We start from the raw sequence: 23489 nt of genomic DNA on the forward strand, positions 1-23489 counted from the left end.
GCTCTGCAAGAGTGGAGAATGTACTTCCAGGACAGAAGGGATGTTGCTACTGGCTTCATTGAATAACTAACAATTTGCGGTAAAATATTTTGAAAGGACTAGTATTAAGTCTGCATGGGTAGCAATGGGTAGTCTGCATGGACAAAAGAACATAAATGCACAGTTATGGTTCTTCCTATGCCAGAGTAATCCTGGAAGTGAATCTCGGCCTTATAACTCTATTATAGAAGCTTCTCTGCTCTCCATTTCAAATCTCTTGCATGTAATCTTGTATCTATGGCCCTTGTTCTAGACTTCCAACTACTGGAAAGTCTGTTTCTTCCCCCATCCAACATTTATATAATTTAAATCAATCTTTAATCTGGGTTGCTATTCTCCCTTTAATTCTTCTCTCCTTTAATCTTCTGCAATCTCTCGTGTCTTGGCAACGGTTTTCCTCAAGTCCAGTTGCATTTTTTTCCCCCCATATATACGTTATCTCTAAGTTTTGGCAATCATATTTATCCCATTTTTAAATCTGCTGGATGCTTCTATTTCAACATTATATCAATAAATGGTCATTTTACTTTAATTGGAGGGTACAGAATTTCCCCTACCACAGATGCTGAATGGCCTAGATTAGCTTTCTCTCTCTATTTTCTATATCATTTACTACATTGGCGTTTCTTCAGTCCTCTGACGTGCATCTGCAACCCGTAGATGAATTAAAACTTTTCGGACCTCCGCAATTTCCTCCCTCGCCTCTCGATTATATTGGACCCTGGTGTTTTTTCCTTGAGGATAACTAAAACTGCTGAAACTATCTACCAAAATCCATCTAGAAAAACTCTAAAATTTAACATTTATCCATTTTAATATAACTTGCGTTTCTCTCCAGTACATTGGTATTCACCATCTCTTTTGATTGCCTCATCATTAGTAAAGACTGATGTGAAGCACTTATCAAATACCGACATTTTGATCATTCAGCCACTCTCTCTCCTCGAGTCCTACCTTCACATTTCTCTTGCAACTGATCGACATGTAAAATTTAAATAAGATCTGGAAAATGCGCAACGGTAAAGCAGCAACTCCAATAAACGGCAAGCAAGCAATTGGGAATACTGTCTAAGGGAAGAGCAGAACTTGTAAAATATTGTTCCTTTTGGTGCTTTTGATATTTTTTTCACATTCTCTCAGCTTTCCTTGCCCTGCCTTTAATCGTGTTTCCTGTTTTCTCATATTGTCCTTTAGTTTGTACATTATTCTAGTCATGATAGGCTCTTTTCTAAACATTAATTGATTTTTAACCTCCTTACCCATCGATCCTGAAACCATAACATGGAACATTCTTCTTCTGTACTTTTCTCAATGTGTTTAGACAGCAACTAACCCTCAGTATGACTGCAACCAACTTCATTTCACAGACATCTTAGTGTATGGTTATACAACAGCATTTGTAGATGTGTGGGAGCAGGTCAGCTCACAGGTAGAGAATGCTGCATACAAAGTAATATTCAGTATACCTGATTTTATGTATATGTGGTGCATCATTAAAGGCAAACCCACATATTTTTAATATCCATCTACTGCATACAATAAATCTTCAGTCATTCATCCACAGTATTCAAAATAGCATATTTCTGAAACCCTTTTTTGGAAAATTATGTAGGATACTGTCGCTTGAAGAAATTGCCCTTCATGTTTTCTCACACTAGCAGCAGTTCTTAGTTTTCCAAGCCAAAACAAGTTCACAATCATATAAGACAGCATCATCACGTGTTGGTAAGATTCTGTGGCAGTGGTCTCTTGTTCTTTTGTGTTGCTGCTCTGATCAAGTTGCATAGCTTGCTCACAATAGAACATAGAACAGTACAGCACAGAACAGGCCCTTCGGCCCTCGATGTTGTGCCGAGCAATGATCACCCTACCTAAACCCATGTAACCCGTATACCCGTAACCCAACAATCCCCCCATTAACCTTACACTACGGGCAATTTAGCATGGCCAATCCACCTAGCCCGCACATCTTTGGACTGTGGGAGGAAACCGGAGCACCCGGAGGAAACCCACGCACACACGGGGAGGACGTGCAGACTCCACACAGACAGTGACCCAGCCGGGAATCGAACCTGGGACCCTGGAGCTGTGAAGCATCGATGCTAACCACCATGCTACCGTGAGGCCCCCTTGTTGTCTGAAAGCTACTTAAGTGTAGGAATGGCTTTTTTTTAAAGAAGTAGTTATGTTTTAAAATGCTGATGTGAATTTTATTGGAAGCAATCAAAAGTATATTTTAGTAGAGCTAAGAGAAAGACAGTAACTTTTCAGAAACATATACATAAACATTTTGATGGACAGAAATAATTATCAGTCAAACTGATTTGAGGAATGTTAAAACGTTGGCCCAACCCTAGGTTTAATCTAAAGTGAAAATTTTAACCATTTTTAGGCGCAAGACTTGTAATGGTTTCCTTTTTGTTTTCAATATAATTTGACTGATTTTTGTGATTGGTATGGGAAAAGCATAATCTGTATTAACCACTAGATCTCTTTCAGATGCCTGGATGCGGAGCAAAAGCTGGAAAGAAGCCAGGTGGGTGTGGAGGAGACCAGGCAACTGAAGTTTTCCAATGAAAAGCTGAAGCTGCAAGTGGAAAGCTTGCAGTCAGAACAACAAATTGACCAGTTGAAATTAGCAGAAGAAAAAATTAAATTAGCCGAAGAAAAGTAAGTTTAAAAAAAAAAAATGGTAGGTTTGCACTTCTTGACGCTGCAGCTAATCGTGAACCATTGGTTAACATTGTGAGAATACTTTCTTGACTTTTAGTTAGCATCTGGCTGTGCTGTCATGTCCCATAGCTGAAGATACCATGGCATCCCCGCATTACTTGAACATGTGCAGTGCTATTTCACCTAAAAAAATAAATAAATTGCAAAGCGCTTTAGCCAATGAGTTATGAAGTGTGGCACAATGGCCCAGTGGTTAGCACTGTTGCCTCACGGCACCAAGGACCCAAGTTTGATCCCGGCCTCAGGTCACTGTCCATGTGGATGTATCCATTCTCCCAGTGTCTGTGTGGGTCTCATCTCCCACAACACAAGATGTGCAGGGTAGGTAGATTGGCCACACCAAATTGTCCTTAATTGGAAAACAGGAATTGGGTACTGTAAATGTATTTTTAAAACATTTTTAAAAATCCAATGAATTATTAAGTTGTAATGCAAGCAGCAGGCATTTTATTGCAGCCATAATAATATTTATTGTCACAAGTAGGCTTACATTAACACTGCAATGAAGTTACTGTGAAAAGCCGCTCGTCGCCACACTCCGGCGCCTGTTCGGGTACACGGAGGGAGAATTCAGAATGTCCAAATTACCTCACAGCACGTCTTTCGGGACTTGTGGGAACCTGGGACCCTGGCGCTGTGAAGCCACAGTGCGAACCACTGTGCTACCGTAGTGTCCACGTAATTGTAATTGGCATAATAGCCAGTTTATCTTTTTCTTTTTGGTGATTCGGGTTGAAAAATAATGCAGGAAAATCTGTTGTGTATATATATTGACGTGGGATCTTTAAAGTCCTTGGTGGCGCAGTGGTAATATCAGTTATAATCCAGAGACCCAGGGTAATGATCTCTGGGCCTGGGTTCGAATCCTACCATGGCAGGTGTGAAATTTGAATTCAAATTCAATTTTTAAAAGGAATGAGGCCATTGTTGATTGAGGCAATGAATTGTGAAAAATGGGTACTCTGAATGAGGTGCCAGGGGCTATTGACACCTCTAGAACCAAACTCCCGTACCAGCCTCCCCGGACAGGTGCCGGAATGTGGCGACTAGGGGCTTTTCACAGTAACTTCATTGAAGCCTACTCGTGACAATAAGCGATTTTCATTTCGTTATAAGTCGACACATTCCGAATAGAACAGTGAAGCAAATGGTTAAAATGAATACTACATAAAAGATATTTTCTGGGTGATATATAACATTTATTGTCCTTTAGGAACAACCTTGAAAACAGAGACATTGGGAAATAGCAAGGGTAAGCCATTCAATCCCTTGAGCCTGCTCTGCCATTCAGTTCGATTGACTTGGCAAGCTGCTGCCTGACAGCGCCAGGGACCCGGGTTCGATTCCGACCTTGGTGACTGTTTGTGTGGATGTTTGCACATTCTCTGTGTTTGTGTAGGTTTCCTCCCATAGTCGAACTATGTGCAGGTTAGGTGGATTGGCCACAATATAAATATGGGCCGTAGGGTATCATTCAAACCCACTTGCAATAAAGGTCAACATACCATTTGCCACGTTAATTGCGCACTGCACCTGCATATTCACTTTCAGTGATTCAAACAAGGTCATCCAGGTCCCAATGGACATCTTCAATACTCAATCCCTCAATTTAAGAAATATGATGCATCTGTTTTTTCTACCAAAATGGATGACTTATATTTCCACTTTGTATTCCAACTACTGTGTTCTTGCCCATGCAGCCCATCTAAATCTTCTTGAAGGCAGTGACAACCACTAGGATTGTCTGATTTTCTCAGTGGCCAGGGACAGGAGGGTGTGACCATAATTGACACGGGACAGAGAAGGTAGATGTGAATAAGCCTCAGCCCTTGCAATTGTCCAACAGGTTTGAGGTTCTTGCAGCTTGTATGCATGAGGGTGGGGCTGCAAGGCAGATGAGTGGATTGACCATGGCACCGTGGTACAGGAAGCCATTCCAAGTTGCGGGGAGTAAGTAGGAATGTGGTGGCAGTGCGGTACAGGATAGTGAGGGATAGGTACAGCTCTCTGAAGCTGAGAGCCTTGAGTCTTGAATGCTGTGTTGCTTGCCTGGTGGCACGGTTCAGAACATAACATCTCTTCACTGGAGAGGGGGAGGATTCAGTTGTCACGGTCCAAGAACCTAGATAGGATAGGAAAGAGGTTCTGCTTAGGGACTAAATTAAAGCAGAACCTCAAAGGTAATCTCTGGATCATTTCCTGAGCCTCGAACAAATTGTCTTTGGATAGATAAGATTGAGATGAATTTGTGACTCATAGACTGGTGTTGGAGAAATGGGTTTCAGTCATGGGCAGTCACCAGTACTGGGAAAAGTGGAAGTTGTACAATGGGATGGGCCTCACCCAAACCATGCTTGGATCGGTGCTCTGACAAGTTGTTTAACTAGAGTTGAATAGTGGGGAGAAGGGATCATGTGAAAGGAGTTGTGACAAACCAAAGAGAAGCTACAAGGTGAGAGAGCAGGGTAATAAGTTATTTTCTAAATTTATTCTCTTTGTAAGTATTTTACAATAAATGTTTAAACAGTAAAAACATAATTAACAGTAATTTATGCCTCATTTAGCAATTTCTTATTTTGATTGTTTCTAAACAGAAGAAAGCTCACGCAGATCCAAGCAGCCTACGATCAGTTATTTCAAGACTACAATGATATGAAGGTTAAGGAAGAAATGAAGGTTAATGAGGTATGTTCATTACTTGAGAAATATGACGTAAAAATTTTTATTGCTGTACAATTTTTTTAAGTCTGCACTTTATCTGTTCTGGTTTTCACACCTGTTCACACAGACAAGTTGATTTTTCCAATTGTACAAATGCTGTGAAGAATTAATTTTGAAATCCTGACTAGAATGCCAGGATATGCTGCCAGTGTAAATGTTTACTATTGAAATTCCTGCACAGACTGATGTAGCGGTGCTGAAATCTAACCAGATTTAGATTCATTTGATATCTAATTGATTCAACATGAAAGTAATGCCATTGAATGTCATGAGGCGATGGTTAGATCCTCTTGTAGGAGATGGTCATTGCCTGCCACTCGTGTGGCACAAATGTAACTTGCCACTTGTCAGCCCAAGCCTGGATATTGTCCAGTTCTTGCTGCATTGGACATGGCCTGCTTCATTGTCTGAGGAGTCACATATGGTGCTGAACATTGTGCAGTCATCTGCGAGCATCCCCACTTCCAACCTTAGGATGGAAGGGACGTCATTGATGAAGCAGCTGAAGATGGTTGGGTCTGGGACACTACCCTGAGGAACTCCTGCAGTGATGTCCTGGAGCTGACATGATTGACCAACCACCACAACCATCTCCCTTCAAGCCAGGTGTGACTCCAGTCAGCAGAGGATTTCCCCACTGACTCCAGTCTTGCTTGGGCTTCTTGATGCCATATTCGGTCAAATGCTGCTTTAATGTCAAGGGCAGTTACTCTCTCCTCACCCCTGGCTTTCAGCTCTTTTGTCCATGTTCGAACCAAGACTGTAATGAGTTCAGGAGCTGAGTGACCCTGGCAGAATCCAAACTGAGTGTCCGTGAGCAAGTTATTGCTGAGTAAATGCCGCTTGATAGCACTGTTGATGACTCCTTCCTTTGCTGATGATGGCGAGTAGACTAATAGGGGATAATTGGCTGGATAGAACTTGTCCTGTTTCTTGTGTACAGGACACATTTGGGCAATTTTCCACATTGCCGGATAGATGCCAGTGTTGTAGCTACTGGAATAGCTTGACTAGGGATGCCATCAAGCCCATTGTCCAGAATTGTTGTGATGTAATATTTTAAGTTGTTTTCAAACTAAAAGTGTAATGTCTGAAATCATCTGTTCCCTATGGTGGTGGTGGATTGCTAATTCTTAATGAATGCTAGTTGAGCCTGTTTCAATTGAGTGCTAATATTCCCCAAAGCTCTACTATATAAAGCAGAAAGTAATGTGCATCATTCCCATTCTGACTTGGCAATTATAGAAATGCTAACCAGCAGTTAGTGTGTGCCCAATAGTAAATTAGAACTTTTTACATCTGAATGGGTATTTTCTCATTTGCTTTACTCAGTGGTATCTGTGCATCATTATTCATGGTAATTGCACCACACTGTTGAGGTTGTACAACTTTCTAATGGATCGTTGAATTAACTACACTTGTTGAGCTTGCAATATGTTAAACTCTAAATTACTGAATAGTTCATTGTTTTGGCGGAGCAGGCTCAAGGGGCCAGATGGCATACTCCTGCTCCTAGTTCTTGTGTTCTTAAGTTGCAAAAAGGAGATTGTGTAGCAGACCTTCAATGATCCCCCTCTGATTCCTGAACTGTAAAGGTTATGACAACCCAGCATAATGCTGGTCCAAGTCTGGATGGTGATGTCCAGCACGAGGGGACATAGCTTTAAATTGAGGGGAGATAGATATAGGACAGATTTCAGAAGTGGGTTCTTTACTCAGAGAGTGGTAAGGGAATGCCCTATCTGCAACAGGACTCGCAAACACTAAACGCATTCAAATGGTCATTGGATAGGCATATGGACGATAAGGGAATAGTGTAGTTGGGCTCTAGAGGGGTTTCACAGGTCAGCGCAACATCGAGGGCCGAAGAGCCTGTACTGCGCTGTAATGTTCTATATTCTAAGTGGCCCCAGCATGATTAGCTGATGAGAATGTTCCATAAATACTATCACTTTTTATTAGGGCATCTGCCTGCATTATCAAACAAAATGGGACAGGAACAATATAGTATGTAGCAAAGGACAGCTCCTGTCCTTGTGTATATTTTTTATTTTTGGAGTAAGCTATGTAAATCTGAGTTAACTTTTCGACTACTGACAGATATGAGAAAGTTCCAAATCACAAAATGCTGAAACCACTCAGCGTGGAGAGATTGGATAGATAACTGTGTATTAGCAACGCATGCTGTTTTTATGCAGGTTGACCAACAATTTCAGTCGATACAGAAGTATAATGTGAGTTGGAAATCTCCATCTCCAGGACTTGCTGGTCCATTTACCCTGCTCCATTGTTTGCTTTGCACAACTGGCATCTCACACCTTTTAAGAATTTGCTGATTTTAGACATTCACTGGCCAATATCTTGCTATGTTGGTTATTATCGGCTCAAGTACCTTTTTAGGAGTGTGATAATTGTGGATGCAATGTCTGTCAATCATTCTGGCCCAGAAATTTAAAAAAAAAAACTGGAATTTCAATTGTTCAGGTATTATACTGTTCTTGGGAGATTCTAAATGTCAAATTTAAATTTTTTTTTCTCATCTCTCTGCACAATCTTTTTTCCCTTTATTTCTCTTCCTGTACCTGGTTTTACTCTCTCTAATTCACCCTCACAGATTACTGTTGCTCTCAACCTGAATTTTCATTGGTTTAAGAAACAGACTGTTGATGCCATCATTCACTAAGTTCCCAAATGCCCTGCTGTTCATTTCACGCTGTTAATGAACTCACATTTGCAGCAAGTTACAGCACAAATATTTAAGAGCAAGTGTTGGATTGGATTGGATTTGTTTATTGTCACGTGTACCGAGGTACAGTGAAAAGTATTTTTCTGCAAGCAGCTCAACAGCTCATTCAGTACATGGAAGAAAAGGGAATTCAAGAAAATACATAACGGGGCAACACAAGATATACAATGTAACTACATAAAGGGTGGAGGAAATTATGCAGATAAGAGGATGCGCCACATTCAGGTAGCTGGTTTCCAGCAGGATCCAGCTAATTGTTTCAGGCATTCCCCGTTATTAGAATCAGTGTTTTAATTTTGGATTTTCACTATAGCACTGCCAATACCATGTCAGTTATGTTGCAAGCTGCTGCTTAACACTCCACTTCATACACTCAAGTGAAATGGAGTGGAACTAATATCTATTTTTCCATTCATTTTAGATCAGGCAGGTGCTTATTTACCTTTTTCACTACTGAATATGGTCTTTGGTCGGTGAATTCCACGTAAACAAATCCACATGCCCTTAATGTTGATCTGTCTGCACTTAAGATAAGGGATTTGTTAGGGTTAAGGAGATAAACTTCGGAGCTGTGTGTAGTTTGAGAACCACGAGTGTAGTAATGATCTGAATGTATTCTGACTCTAATTCAGTTTGGAGGAGTTTAAATCATACAAATTCAACCTACATTTGAAGTGTAACGGTTGATTTTTTTCCCCTGCTTTTCCCCATCATATCTAAAACTTTATATAAAATATAGTGTGGGAGATCAAAAGGGGTGAAATTGGACGATGTCAGCAGTTTGAAATGCCCCCATAACGAATTGGCAGCCAATTTTTCACAACAGCTTCAAACCAAGTGGAAGCAACAGTGAGGAAAACAAATCTCCAAAAAGGACTCTGAACTTCAGGAACAAGAAAATAGTTTGGTGGAAAGTCAGATGACAAGTCACAACGAGCCTGTTTCACACAGCTGGTGTGGAGTAACTTCATCCTCCCTCCCCAATGTTTAAAATTGAAGTTTAGCAAATCACTCTTAGTTGAGTTTGATCCCTTCAATGGTTCGGTAAATAACTGTTAAAGTCTCTAAGGTTTATTTTCCAAAGTATAAAAGCTATATTAAACTACATAACTACAGTTAAAACATTCTGCTTTAGCAACATGTTTTGATGCAACCTTGCATTGACATGGTCTTGAGGTGATCAGACTCAACTCACCGTGCTGCCACCCGAGTTGCCCATGTTCACTCTGTGATTATTACCATCCTGGTCTTGAATACATTATCAGTTCTTGCAAAACCTTCAGCCAGCTTTGGGCCCATACACCAATCAATTTCATTGTCTCCAGCACATGTGATGCCTCCTACATTTGGATCTCCTACACATTCCATTTTCCAGGTTTGTGATAGCGCTGGAAATGGTGCAGAGGAGATTTACTGAATGTTGCCTGGGCTGGAGAGTTTTAGTTATGAATGGAGATTGGTAGACTGTGGTTGTTTTCCTTGGAGTATAGGAGGCTGAGGGACGTGATTGAAATGTATAAAGTTAAGGGGTGTAGATAGAGTAGACAGAAATAAACTTTTCTCCCTGCTGGAGAGATCAATGACGAGGGGGCATAGATTTACGGTAAGGGGCAGGAGGTTTAAAGGGGATGTGAGGAAAAACCTTTTTGCCTGGAGGGTGAAGTTTGGAACTCTCTGCCTGAAACGGTGATGGACGCAGAGATCCTCATAACATTCAGGAAGTATTTAGATGTGCACTTGCAATGCCAAGGGTACAAGACTATGGGCCAAGTGCTGGAAAATGGGATTAGAATAGTTAGGTGGTTGTTTTATAGCAGTGCAGATATGATAGACCAAAGGGCCTTTACTGTGCTGTAGACCTCTATGGCTCCTAAGGTTAGAGATAAATGATAGTCATCCCATAAATAGGTGATGTGGACACATTGGAGAGTGCAATTATAACAAGATTTAAACAATCCTTAGCTGAAGGTTGATATATAAAGATCATTTTCTACAAAGAGCCTGCAAAATTACAATTCTAAAAGTTAAACAGAAAGAAAAAGTTTGTGGATAGTGTTATGGATATTTTTAAAGTGTCGTTTTAGTAATATTTCTCAAGAACTATTTCAAATCTTCCATCCCTTCCGCATGTTCGGGAGAGGATCAGGAACTGAATCGAGGGATTGGCTTTGGAGCCTGCATGAAAGAAAGAGTTCGTTTCTGTAGCACCTTTCATAATTACTGCATGTTTCAAAATGCTTTACAACCAGTGAGATACTAAGTGTAGTCACTGTTGTAATGTAGGAAACTCACAGTTCCTAAAAGCAGGAATGTGGTAAAGACCAAAGAATCTGATTGTTGATTGAAGGATACCAGGAATAATTCTCCTGATCATCTTCAAAGTAGTCCTGTGGGATCTTTTATGTCCACCTGAGAGAGCAGCCGGGGTCTTCGTTTAGCATCTTATCCAGAATATGCACGTCTGACAGTACAGCACTTTCTCAACACTGCACTTGATATTCGGCCTAGATTTTTGTGCTCGAGTTCTGATTGGGTCAAGAGTTCTACCTACTGAGACGTGGCTGACACTTGCAAGCTACCCACTCAGTGATGCACTAAATGGCCCTCATCGCATGTCATTTGAAATCCATATGCAGTTGTAAGTTTCTTTGTCTGTTTCTGGGTTAACCATGTGGTAGAATATGTTCTTTAAAAAAAGTGCTCCATTTGACAGAGAGCACGTTGGCATTAACTTTTTCAGCTGATCATTGAACAATAATTCTTGGCAATCATGGGATAAGCTATGGTTTTTCACAACTCAAGCCCACTCAAAGGATTTAATATCCAATCTAGTATACGGTGAAATTGTGTCTTTGATCCTTGGCAGGGGTCTTTTTATTTTAAAGCAAAAACTCCTACTTCAAACCCATAAAGGTTTTGATATTTGAGGAATAAGCACTAGTAGGCGGTATTCATTGAATATTTACTTTTTACTCAATTTTCCAGCACAACTTTAGTAGTGCAGAATTATTCATTTTTAAACTTGTATTTCTAGTTTGATCTTATTGGACCTCAAGCTCGTTATTGATTTTGACCAAACCAGTTTGTTTTATAAAAAGCAAAACTTTCCTTGGTTTTTGAATTGGCTGCAGGCACAGGAACCCAGAATATTGAAGCAGTGCCGTGCCAAGGCACTCGAGCCTCATTGTTTTTCTCCTCTTTTCCAATGTTCCCTTCACAAAAACGTTGCCAAGCACCTGGTGCCAGCCATATTTATGGGGAACTGCTAAGGGAAGGCTGAACACTTTGCCAAAGATCTAGGTGAAAAATTTGATTTGTGCTTTTCTAGTTGTGTAGCTGGGAACACCATTAACTTATTTTACACAATTGCCTTTTGCCCATTTCCATTCATGAAAAAGAGGGATGTGCCACTTAATCCTGACACCCCTCTGCACTCAAAAATATGATGGGTAACTGGTCTGAAAACAAAATCCAATCAAATTTAATTATTGAATCTCGATATTAAAATGTTAGATGTAATTCTTTAACTTAGTGGTGGGTATGGTGACATCATCTGAAAATATCTACCTAATAACAGTGACTTCCATTGTGACATATTAATATTGACAGAATAAACAGATGGAGAAAATCAATGATCTTACTGTTGAGCTGGATATAGCTAAAAGAACAATGGAAGCAAATCAGCAAGCAGTTGCTGAACTGACTCGGACTATTGAACAGCAAACAGATGAGCGGAATTCACAGGTTAGCCTTTTTTCTGAAACTTGCAATTAGGATGTACTTGATGGTAACTTTGCCTCCGAGGAATGTTTTGTTAAACCACTTCATGTCTGTTTCTCATTTTGGCTAGTTAATTAATGTACAAGTTCCATCTTAAAATGTCCTTGTTCTGTGTTGCTTGCAACCCAGGAGCTTGTTCACCAGCTGAATGAGGGGTTTGCCAGCTGAATGAGGGGTTACTAAAAGGGAAATCTAAAGAGACGGGTAAATTATTTTGATAAAGATAATTAAAAATGGTGAATATATGTTACAAAAGCAATGGGGATAGCAATTTAAATTTTTGCTCCCAATTTTATTTTCAGTTACCAACTAGTTTGATTGCTTTGAAGGTTTCAATCCTTTACTACCAGGAAACTACTTTGGTGTTATGTATTCTTTGTGTCTTGCTTTCTTTATTCAGAATGCACGCATTGCTGACTTAACTGACATCTCCAGTCAGTTAGAAATGGCTGAGAAAGCCCTGGTGGAAAAGCAGCAAAAGATTGATGGAATGAAGCAGACGATTATAAAACAGGAAGAAGAAATAGAAACTGTGGCTGTGTTCCGAGCACAGGTGAAATGACCTTCTGCATGTGTTAGAAACAGTCAAGATCCTTTTGCCGCTGCACCAGATTGACATTCAAATGGCAGTGCCATTGCTGAATCCCCTACCATCAATATCCTTGGCATTATCATTGATCAGAAACTGCGTTGAGCCAGCGTATCAATACTGTGGCTAGGTTATCTTGTGAGGAAAGGTTGGGTTTGTATCCATGAGAGTTTAGAAGAGTTAAGAGGCGACTTGATCAAAGCCTTTAAAATCCTGAGGGATAATGACAGGGTGGATGTGGAAAGGATGTTTCCTCTTGTCAGGGAATCTAGAAATACGAGTCACTTTTTAAAAATAAGGGGTTGTTCATTTAAGACAGAGTTGAGGAGAAATTTTTCCTTTGAAGGTCCTGAATCTCTGGAACGCTTCTTCAAATGGCAGTGGAAGCAGAGTTTTGCATATTTTTAACGTAGAGCTGGAAATGAGGGGGTGAACGGTTATCGGGGGAAGCATAAATGTGGGGCGACGGTTGCAAGCAGACCAGCCGTGATCTTATTGAATGGTGGAGTGGGCCTACTCCTAATTTCATATTCGTACAAGAGCCAGCCAGAGGCTGCAAATTCTGCAGCAACTAACTCTCCTGACTCCCCAAAGTCTGTCCACAAGTCAGATGTCTGATAGAATATTCTCCACTTGCTTCAAGGAGCTCAACATTACCCAGGACAAAGCCGCCCACTTGAGCAGTGCCCCATCCACCACCTTAAACATTCACTCCCTTTATCACCAGTGCACAGTGGCAGCAGTGTGTACCTCTATAAGATGCACTACAGCAGTGCTTCTCAACCTATCTGATGTGGCGTACCGGCAGTTTTTTTTTCAATGTGCCAGGGACCGGTGAGTGAAACAAGCCAATCCAGCTGGGGGTTCGGGGGGTGGGGATGTGAACCCCCAGAAAATTTTTTGAGATATATCTTATTGCAGGGGCAATTATATTATATTATATTATTGCAAATATAATGGATATATTTGCAATAATATAATATAATGTAATATAATTGTCTCCCCCCCCCCCCCCCCCCCCCCCAAGCACGGCCCGAGGACGCAACCCCCCCACCCTGCCCGGCTCAGCACGAGGACGGAACCTTGGAACGCCCCAGCTCCAGCTCAGCACTCGCCTTTGCGCAAGTGTGAAAGTGTTTCTTCTCTGGGAGTACTCCACGTACCGGCAGACGCCGGCTCGCGCACCGGTACGAGTACCAGACTTTGAGAAGCACTGCACTACAGCAACTCGCCCAGATTCAACACCAGCTTCCCAACTCCTGACCTCTACCCCTAGAAGAATGACAGCAGACGCATTGGAGCACCACCACTTAAATGTTCCTCTCCAAGCCACGCATGATCCTGACTTGGAACTATTATCACCATTCCTTCACAGTTACTGGGTCAAAGTTATGGAACTCCCTAACAACACATTGTGTATCTACACAACATGGACTGTAATAGTTCAAGAAGGTGGCTGCCCACGACCTTGAGGGCAACTAGGGTGGGAAATAAATAGTGGCCAAACCAGCCATGTTCACATCTTGAGCAAACAAAGATTGTCTTGTGCTTGGTGCCAAAGACCACCTCTGCCCTCCAATTGAATTCTCATTCCCAATGGATGAAATGTGGCCTTGAATGCAAAATAGCTGGCATGGTATCATTATGCAGGGTCAAACTGTCCCTGTAATTTGCTTATTGGAAATGTCACAAGATTCTATATTGTATTGAAACGGTTATGTATGGTCATTACTTTGAGTACAATCCCTCAAGCCAAAAGGATCGTGGAATATACGGTTAATGTTCAAATAACAGAGTTATGCTTACTGCAGAGGTGCATTCTGTGACTTCCTTTTTGAATTGGAATGTCAACAGGTGTCTAGCTGTGTTGTGTGCACGTAGGTTAATTTTCTGTTCTGAATTTCAAGGGAATGTAAAATATCCTGGCCAGAATTTTCCAGCCGTTTATGCCAGCGGGATCTTGTCCTGATGTTGTACACCCACTGCGGAAAACCCCCATTGACTACAACGGGACCAGGAGATCCCGTGACAGGCCACCTCCGACACGGGGGTTGTACAGAAAATCCCTCCCCCTGAGTGCATTGAAAGGAAACAGCAGACATTAATGAAGTGAAGTTATTCAAATACTAGCCAGTTTGGTTAGAAAAGTATATGCTGTTTATAAAGAAGAAAACTTGTGCTGTTGTTATTGCTCTTAAATATGATGAGACTAGTCCAAATATTTGAAAGCAAGGAGGGCACTGCCTCATTAACTGTCCAGATTAGGCCATTAGAAATCGTTAAACGGTTTTCTTTCTTGCGTTCAACCCTTCTGCACTTTATGTCAATGATGAGGTTAAATGCCAATGATGAATACCAACTTAGAAATTCTACACAAGACAAATGTTGGAGCCTTCAGAATAATTACAAGCATTATTTATTAATTTTGCTAATTTTAGTAAAATAAATAAGCCAGATTTAAAGCTAGGCAACTGAAGCAAGACACCAGAGAGGGTTGTTAACATTCAAGATGGACGTTTGTAGAGGAATTAACTACAAAACCCTTTATTATTGAGGCAAGAAATCCACGCATTACATCTTCCACTCCTATCAGAATTTGATAGCATTTCAACACTTCAGGATTGTAAGAAATTATTTGGAAATTAGTTTTACAAGACTAGATAATGCAGATTTAGATTAAGTATAAGTTGGTTACATACCATGTACGGTGGTTGACAATACTAAATGGCTGTTTACAAAAAATATTAATGCTGTAATTTGTCTTCCTGTAGGCTGATGTTTATAGTGCAGATTTTCATGCTGAAAGAGCAGCCCGAGAGGCAATTCATGCAGAAAAGGAGTCGTTGGTTGAAAGGCTAGACGTGGTAGTAAAGGAAAACACAAAAATGAAGGAAGAACTGGATGCACTTAGCAGGTAATTGGTGGCCCACTCTTTTCTTCAATGAGTCAAAAATATATTGTGGGATTGCTCCTTTTAATTTGTTTCGTCCATGGGCTGTGGTGTCACTGATCGGGCCAACATTTATTGCCCATTCTTAATTGCCCTCTAGGTCTAGTGAGGTAAAAGGTAAAGTTGCCACAGTCCCAGATGACCATAGGCTGCTTTCCTCTTTTGAGGGGGAGAGCTGACCGGTGGTGCTTTAACCCGAGGATCACCGCACCTCCGGTGAGGGGCAAGGTTGAGAAGACGGGGCCTTCATGAATAACCTCAGCCAGTACGGGAAATTAACCTGCGCTGCCGACCTCGCTCTGCATCACAAACCAGGCGTCTAACCAACTGAGCTAAGCCGGCCCCGAAGTGTAGTGAGCCACTACCTTAAAAACTGCTGCAGTCCAACTTTTAATCTTGAAACACCATTCTCAATTTCAATTTAATATAAAAATAATTCCAATACTATTGTGGAACCAGCATTCCAAAATTAAAAATTATTTCTGACTAATTATTTTGCCACATCCGTAAGTCAGAATAATTGGGAGCAAAAGACAAGAGTGTAACTTGAACCATTAGATTGAAGAGATTGAACCGGTGATGAATGGGATAATCACACGGGATTCGTCCTGATGGTTGCCTTACTTTTCATCCACACCCATTTTCTTTTCCTATGTCTAGTTTATTCTTGATTGCACTGCTCCTGTTGATCCCACCCTTCTGTTACACATGACTCTGCTTTCGACTATCTAGGAGCTCAATTTATTCCCCTCAACATCCTCTTGAAAAATTATCAAGACCATGTTGATCTGTTCCTCATTGGTTTGTTATCTCTAGAAAGTTGTCTTAAATGTGATTGTGTCAGAATCAGAAGATTTTACCTTTGCTGTAGGTCTTGGAGAGCGTTTATATAATTTATTACTTCAGCTACAATATTCCCAATTGGCCAGATTTTCTGACCATTCATGTTCAGTGGATGACCAAATCTATGCTTCTCCATATGTCGGTCAGCGAGGGCCTTCAGGAGGCCTAAGGGCTGGTCCAAACTGCAAATGATCAGCGTGCAATGCCCTAGCTGAGGCCATAACAAGACAAGTGGCCAGTACTCTAATCCCCACCACTCGCATGATATCACACATTCAGAACAGCTCCCTTGTGCACTGTAGAAGTGCAGGCAACAACAATGTCATTTATATGTAAGATTTATGCTGTTGTTGTTTTTTGTTGGAATAGCATTGATAGATGTTCATTAAGTATTCATTTCTCAGCAGATTATTGTAATGATTTTAGAAGTTGGAATGTTTCAAATAAACGTGTCCTCTTGTAATAATTTTAGAATGTCTACACTTTTGTTTCTGGCATGAATTGATCATTATGATTTTTTAAAATTCATGTACATTTGTTACATTTAGTAGCAGAAAAGCAACAAAGTATTGATCATTTGTATAAGTTTCTGTAGTTCTGATGAGTTTTATTTTGTGGTGACCAGCGAAAGTGAGTGGAGTGGGACCAGTCGGTGGTCTGCGGATGCAAAGGTTTGAGAACCACTGATCTATGTCTAATTGCATCTTTACACATTTTCGGATGCTAATCTGTTAGAATTCTGTTTGCTCATACGTGTAACTCTATAGAAACCAGTGTTGAAGAACAAATTAAAAGTATTTGGCCACTTGCTCAAGATATCAAGAACTTCCATTAACAAATGGGGAACAAGCATGGCTTGCCACACGTAACTTTCTTCAAGCGCTCCCTTTCTGTCCAAGATTCATTTATCAGCAAGGTCTGAGTTTTTTTTAAAAAGTGGTTTAAAAATGAAGTCCACAAATTTTGTCAGCCACTAAACCTAGTGGTTCCTTTAAACCGTTTGAAGTTTTTTTAAAATCAACATTTGACACTGTCTTAAATTATGAAAATAAATCACAGGGACTTGTTGTTTAAAATAACTTGCTAGTTCAGATATAAATTTTAAAAGCTACATAATAATCTTTGTGCCACTGACACTTGAAACATTGGCCAACTTCAAAGATGTTTAATTGAATTTACAGGCAGTCTTTGATTGAGCTACAGCGTCGCCATAGCAATCTCGTGGCTGAAGATAATGTAGCATTACAGCAGCAGGAGGCACGAGGTAAAAGTTTTGTTTTCAACTGAATTAAGCTGTAATATTACATTTTGAAGGAACTGTGTACTTGTCACTATGTTGTAATTGTGGCACGTTGTATTGTCTTTGTTTTCATGGTAAATCAGACAAGGAAATGTTTTATAAGCTCAAAATAATTATACAATATAAAATAGATTGTAGATGTGTTCCTTTAGGATTGGATGGAATAATTGGTCTGCATTCTTCAGATCAATTTACAGTTGAGAACCCTGGCTTTGTTCAAAAATTAACCTAGCACTTGTAGGTACCAGCCAATGTTCTTGGAGAACTAAAACAGGGTTATATAAAATTCTGATTCTAAGAAAAAAAGCCACGTGCATAGAAAAGGTAAATTATTTTAACAGCAAGATTCATTGTTTGAAACGTTTAAACACACCTGCATTTATACTCCGCTTAAAGCTGTCCAGTTGTTCTGAGATTTTTTTGAAAGCTAGTACTGCTGTAACCTGCAGCAGCTTCTAAAGCACGGTGGACAGTGGTTAGCACTGCTGCCTCACAGCACCAGGGACCCGGCTCGATTCCGACCTCGGGTGACTGTGCTGTTTGCAAGTTCTCCCCTTTCTTGCAGGTGCTCCGGTTTCATCCTACAGTCCAAAGATGTGCCAATTAGATGGATTGGCCATGCTAAATTGTCCCTTAGTGTCCAAATGTTATTGGGGGGAGGGGGGGGGGGTTGGGCCTAGGTAAGGGTGCTCTTTCGGAGTGTTTGTGCCGATTAATGGGTTGAACGGTCTCTTTCTGCACTGTAGGGATTTTATGAAGTACGGCTGAGGGACCAGGACTGTCAGTCCTGGAGAATGACCCAAATATTTATAATACAACAAATTTGCACAATAATTTCACTTGAAATTAATTGGTGTATTAAGATATGGAAGTGATACTGGAAGTGTTCGACAGTATATACGTAACACAAACTGTGGCATATTCCTGTAGCGATGTTACTGATGAGGACACTTGTATAACGTATAAAATAGGAGTAGGTCATAGGAGCCTTCTTCGTTATTCAATATGATAATGGCTGTTCTTTGATCTCAACATGCACTCGTCCCATTCCTTATAACATCTTTAGAGAGTCTAGAAATCTATCTATTTCCATCTTAAATACATTCTGGTACCAGCCTCCCCAAACAGGCGCCGAAATGTGGCGACTAGGGGATTTTCACAGTAACTTCCTTGAGGCCTACTTGTGACAATAAGCGATTATTATTATTCAGTGACTTGGCCTCTGCAATCTTCTGTGGCAGAGAATTGCACAGGTTCACCACCCTCTTGAATGAAGTGTCCTAATCTCGGTCCTAAATGGTCCGTCCCATATTCTGAGACTGTGACCTCTTCTAGACCCCACCCCCAGCCAAAAGGAGCAAGATCCCTGCATCCTCTGTCCAGCCTTGCCAGAATTTTATACGATTCAATGAGAGATCCCCTCATTCTTCTAAACTCCAGTGAATACCGGCCCAGTCAACCCAATCTCTGCCCACATGATAATTCTGCCATCCCAGGAATCAGTCTGGTGAACCTCTGCTGCACTCCTCTATGGCAATTTTAAGAAATAATATATTGAGACCATTTGATTAATGGTTATTGGAGAAATGAAATGACCTCTTGCAAATGGTTTATATCCTTGCATTATAAATAAGATATATGAAGAAACTGTCTTTTTGGAATAATTGATAGTAATAAAGTCAAGTTCACAGCTTTTTATAATATCGATGACATGTTTGAGGAAAAAGTCTATTTTGACATGCAATTTTGCTAAATTTAGATCACCTGCACTGACATCGGGTAGGGAGGATGAAATGCCAACATTTAAATTGTTAGCATTATTGGAATATTATAAATGATAAAGTCGTGTCTTCATGTACTTCTACCGAAGGAAGAATTTTGTCTAGATATTTTATTTACTGATTTTTTTTTTTTTAAATCCGTCACAAAGTAGAAATAAACTCTATGGCCCAACAATTCTCAAATACAACTAAAGCTATAAAAAGCATCAAAATGTTTCTCCTGAGGTGACTTTTGGGAGAGCTGATGATGTTTTGGGGTCTGATGAGGCTGTGAATAGCCATTCTGTTTTTAATCTATGAAGTTACTGATTGTAGAAGCTGAAATAACTGCCCAACCTGACATTGTGCAAGTTAGCTGTTGACACTTTGTATGAAATATGTTCTTTTGTCACATATGTGGAATATGTTCTGATGCCTTAACCTTTGGTGATTCTGCTTACAGGACCCGAGAATCTTAGTTGGGATCATCATGGGGTTTTGCCAGAACATGCATGTCCAAAGTGTGCTACTGTCTTGCCTGACATTGATACCCTACAAATACATGTCATGGATTGCATCATATAAGCATGATATATATATAACCATTTATGTGATTCTTATAGCTATGCAAACATGTTGGGATATGCCTTTGCCTTATTGGAGATGGAAGAGCGAGGATGTAATTCTTTTTATTGAATTTATTTTCCAACTTGTAATTTTGAAAATAGTACTTTATCATCTATTGCTACCTTAATATTTGCTTATGTGAATCGGGTGCTCATTAATCTTTAGGAATTTAATTCTAAGGAAAATGCACCAAAGGATATAACTTGTTCAACAATAGCTTCTCAGAGATTGCACATTACAAAATCATATTTTCCTACAGGTTAGTTGGTGTTAATTTTTCACAAGTACGTTAGTGGCAAAATAGGTTTTGCCACTACTAATTCTGATTTGTAATCTCAATTGTACATCCTAAACCTCTGATTCTTTCATTACAACAAAGCGTACTTAATCTCACTATTGCGAGATAACGGTTCAATTGGACGGGGCTTAAATGTAAAATTGTGTGTATGCAAATGTGTTTCCTGACTACAGGGGTGGACTAATGTCCTTGCCAAAGAAAAAGGCTAAATATTCTAGTTGAGACCCACTTGAAGGGTGGTGCAGTGCTGCCTGACGGCGCTGAGGACCCGGGTCCAATGTGTGTACTTTGCCATTCTCCCCATGTCTGTGGGGGTCTCACCCCCCACAACCTAAAGATGTGCAGGGTAGGTGGATTGGCCACGCTAAATTGCCCCTTGGAAAAAGAATTGGATAAACTTAAAAAAAAAAAAAATTTAATTTCGAAATAGAAATCCACTTGAAGAATTAATTTGTCAAAAAATTAACAATTGAAATGCTTACTATCAGTTGAGTGACTGTCATTTCTGGGCACAGGTTTAGGGCAGCAAGAAGCGATAAGTGTTCCTCTTGGGAAACCTGCTGGGTTGCCTAAAGTAAAAATTAATTTAGGCAGTTGTAATCCAGATTCCAATTAACCCCACAGTTCAAAATTCTCCATAAACATGGTTGATGTGTCAAATGCAAATGTCAGACCGATAAAAATTATTGAAGGAACTAGTCTGATGGACAGTGTTAATGATTATTCTGTTGGGTGCAGCAAAAAAAAACTACACTCAGGGCAACTTCCTCTTCAGGAATTATTCCTAGATAAATAAAAGGTGTTATTAACAGCCTTTATTTGGGGGAAGGGGATCATTTTAATGCACCAACGCATGACAGTAGTGAACAGAGATGTCAAATTACACAAGAATGTGGTGTGTGTTTGTATCTGCAAATTCCACACCGTTTTCTTTCATGAGCACCTCACCGCATGCAGTAGAGCTGAACGAAGGCACAAGGAAGAGGGGAAAGAAAAAGAGGAGCGGGAGTTGTCCTGTGGCGGCTACAGGGCTTCCCTAATGTGGCTTTTTAGAGCAATACTGAGGGAAAAGCAGCTGCTTTGACAGTGCATCATAAAAGAAAACCCAAAAATAAAGTTTCTGAAAATTACATTTGGCAGTTGTGTTGAGTTGATGCTTGTTTTAAAGATTATAGGCGGTAAAATGTGATATGATTTTCTTGTTTGCGGAAACTAAATTTTAATAAAGCTAAAATCCTTTGGCTAATTCAGGTGTTGTATTAAGCTATGTTGAAGCTACTGAAAATGTTTTATCTATGAAATACAACATGATAAATTAGGCACTTTATTTACTATGTTAAAACCTGCTGAATGCAAAACATAATTGTATGTTGAAGTATTCTGACAATTGAAATAAATACATTTTTGACTGTTTAAATTGTGGTGCATTATATATAATATAGTGTTTTCCAATACATTGTACAAGCATGATCAATGGTTAAAGTGGCTCCCAGATGCACACAGGTGATTTTCTAGTAGCTACCATGTCACCCTGGGGAATTGATGGAAACTATACAAAAGTATCCTCTGCTTCTAGACAGGGCGAGCATTTTAAAAATGCTAATGAAGCACTTGGAAAGCATGAGCCAATTGGGTACAGTCACCAAGAATTTCAAAAAAACATTTTAGCAGACTTGACTAATTTTATGGAATATTTTTAAAGAAATGGGAATAGAGAAAAGAGTTGCAGTGGATCTGGATTTATACGGAATGCATTTCCCATGCTAATTTTTAAAAAAAACAAGCACTTTTAACATCTTGCAGCTCAAAAGACTTGCCTGACTATTTGAATAGGTGGTCTAAAGAATTGGGAAAACAGGGCAGACCCAAATGAGATTTTTAAAGAGGGGGAAGAGAGAAGATGGGGCACCTAATGTGAGGGTAAAATCATTATCTCTGAGGCCATTGTGTTGCTGAACTTCTCAACCCGACTCAACCTCTTTCTGCCACATTTCTGAATAATCTTCCATTTCTCTCAAGTTCAGTTGAATACCTGAACACTTAATAACTGACCTGTGCTTCTTCATTCTACATACCAACATTTGTGTAAACAGGTTGGCTCTGTTTTTCCATGCCCACTATGAAGCCAGGTTCATACATGCTCTTAACATATTGATTTGGGTGGGCAGGATATGTTAGATGTACCACGGAATCCTAATTATTTATCAGCTTTTGTGTAATGGAATGTACTTTTCCAGTATGGGTTCTTGATGTTACGGAGTTGAGGACTCTGGGTCTGTATTCAGTGGAGTTTAGAAGGATGAGGGGGATCTCATTGAAACTTACAGAATACTGAGAGGCCAAGATTTGATTTATTATTATCCCATTTATTAGTACACAGTGAAAAGTATTGTTTCTTGCATGCTATACGGACGACGCATACCGTACATAGGGAAGGAAGGAGGGACTGCAGAATGTAATGTTACAGTCAATATCACAGTGAACGTGGAGAGGATATTTCCTCTAGTAGCAAAAGTAGAACTTGAGGGCACAGCCTCAGACTGAAGGGACGATCCTTTAAAACAGATAAGGAATAATTTCTTCAGCCAGAGGGTGGTGAATCTGTGGAACTCATTGCTGTGGAGGCCAAGTCACTGGGTGTTTTTAAGACAGATAGCTAGGTTTTTGATTTATAAGGTGATCCGGGGTTATGGGAAGAAGGCAGGAGAATGGGGATGCGAAACATACAAACCATGAATGAATAGCAGAGCATGTAATGAGGGAGACAAATGGAAATTTGGCATTTATTGCTAAAGGAATAGAGTATAAAAATAGGGAAATGTTGCTGCAACTATACAAGGCATTGGTGAGACCGTACCTGGAGTATTGTTTTTCAGTGTTGCTACCCTTGAGAATGGATAGAGTTGCATTAGTGGGTGGTACATAGCATAGTGGTTAGCGCGGTTGCTTCACAGCAACAGAGCACTGGTTCGATTCCCGGCTTGGGTCACTGTCTGCGGAGTCTGCACTTTCCCCCCATTTCTGTGTGGGTTTCCTCCGGGTGCTCCGGTTTCCTCCCACAAGTCTCGAAAGACGTGCTGTTAGGTGAATTGGACGTTCTGAA

The 23489-nt window shown here is 40.2% G+C and overlaps 1 protein-coding gene across 2 annotated transcripts in view; it reads left to right on the forward strand.

Annotated features, from left to right (window-relative positions):
- Positions 1 to 21803, forward strand: part of optn (optineurin) — a 45793-nt gene extending 23990 nt beyond the window's left edge. For both annotated transcript variants that reach the window (XM_038811925.1, XM_038811926.1), the window contains exons 9-15: positions 2539 to 2709; positions 5367 to 5457; positions 11849 to 11983; positions 12420 to 12572; positions 15380 to 15522; positions 17583 to 17665; positions 19925 to 21803. In XM_038811925.1, the coding sequence (XP_038667853.1) occupies positions 2539 to 2709; positions 5367 to 5457; positions 11849 to 11983; positions 12420 to 12572; positions 15380 to 15522; positions 17583 to 17665; positions 19925 to 20046 (898 nt within the window). In that variant the 3' untranslated portion in view covers positions 20047 to 21803. The remainder of the gene's footprint in view (positions 1 to 2538; positions 2710 to 5366; positions 5458 to 11848; positions 11984 to 12419; positions 12573 to 15379; positions 15523 to 17582; positions 17666 to 19924) is intronic.
- Positions 21804 to 23489: the final 1686 nt, after the last annotated feature.

Source organism: Scyliorhinus canicula, chromosome 11 (genome assembly GCF_902713615.1).
Source record: "Scyliorhinus canicula chromosome 11, sScyCan1.1, whole genome shotgun sequence".
NCBI lineage: Eukaryota > Metazoa > Chordata > Chondrichthyes > Carcharhiniformes > Scyliorhinidae > Scyliorhinus > Scyliorhinus canicula.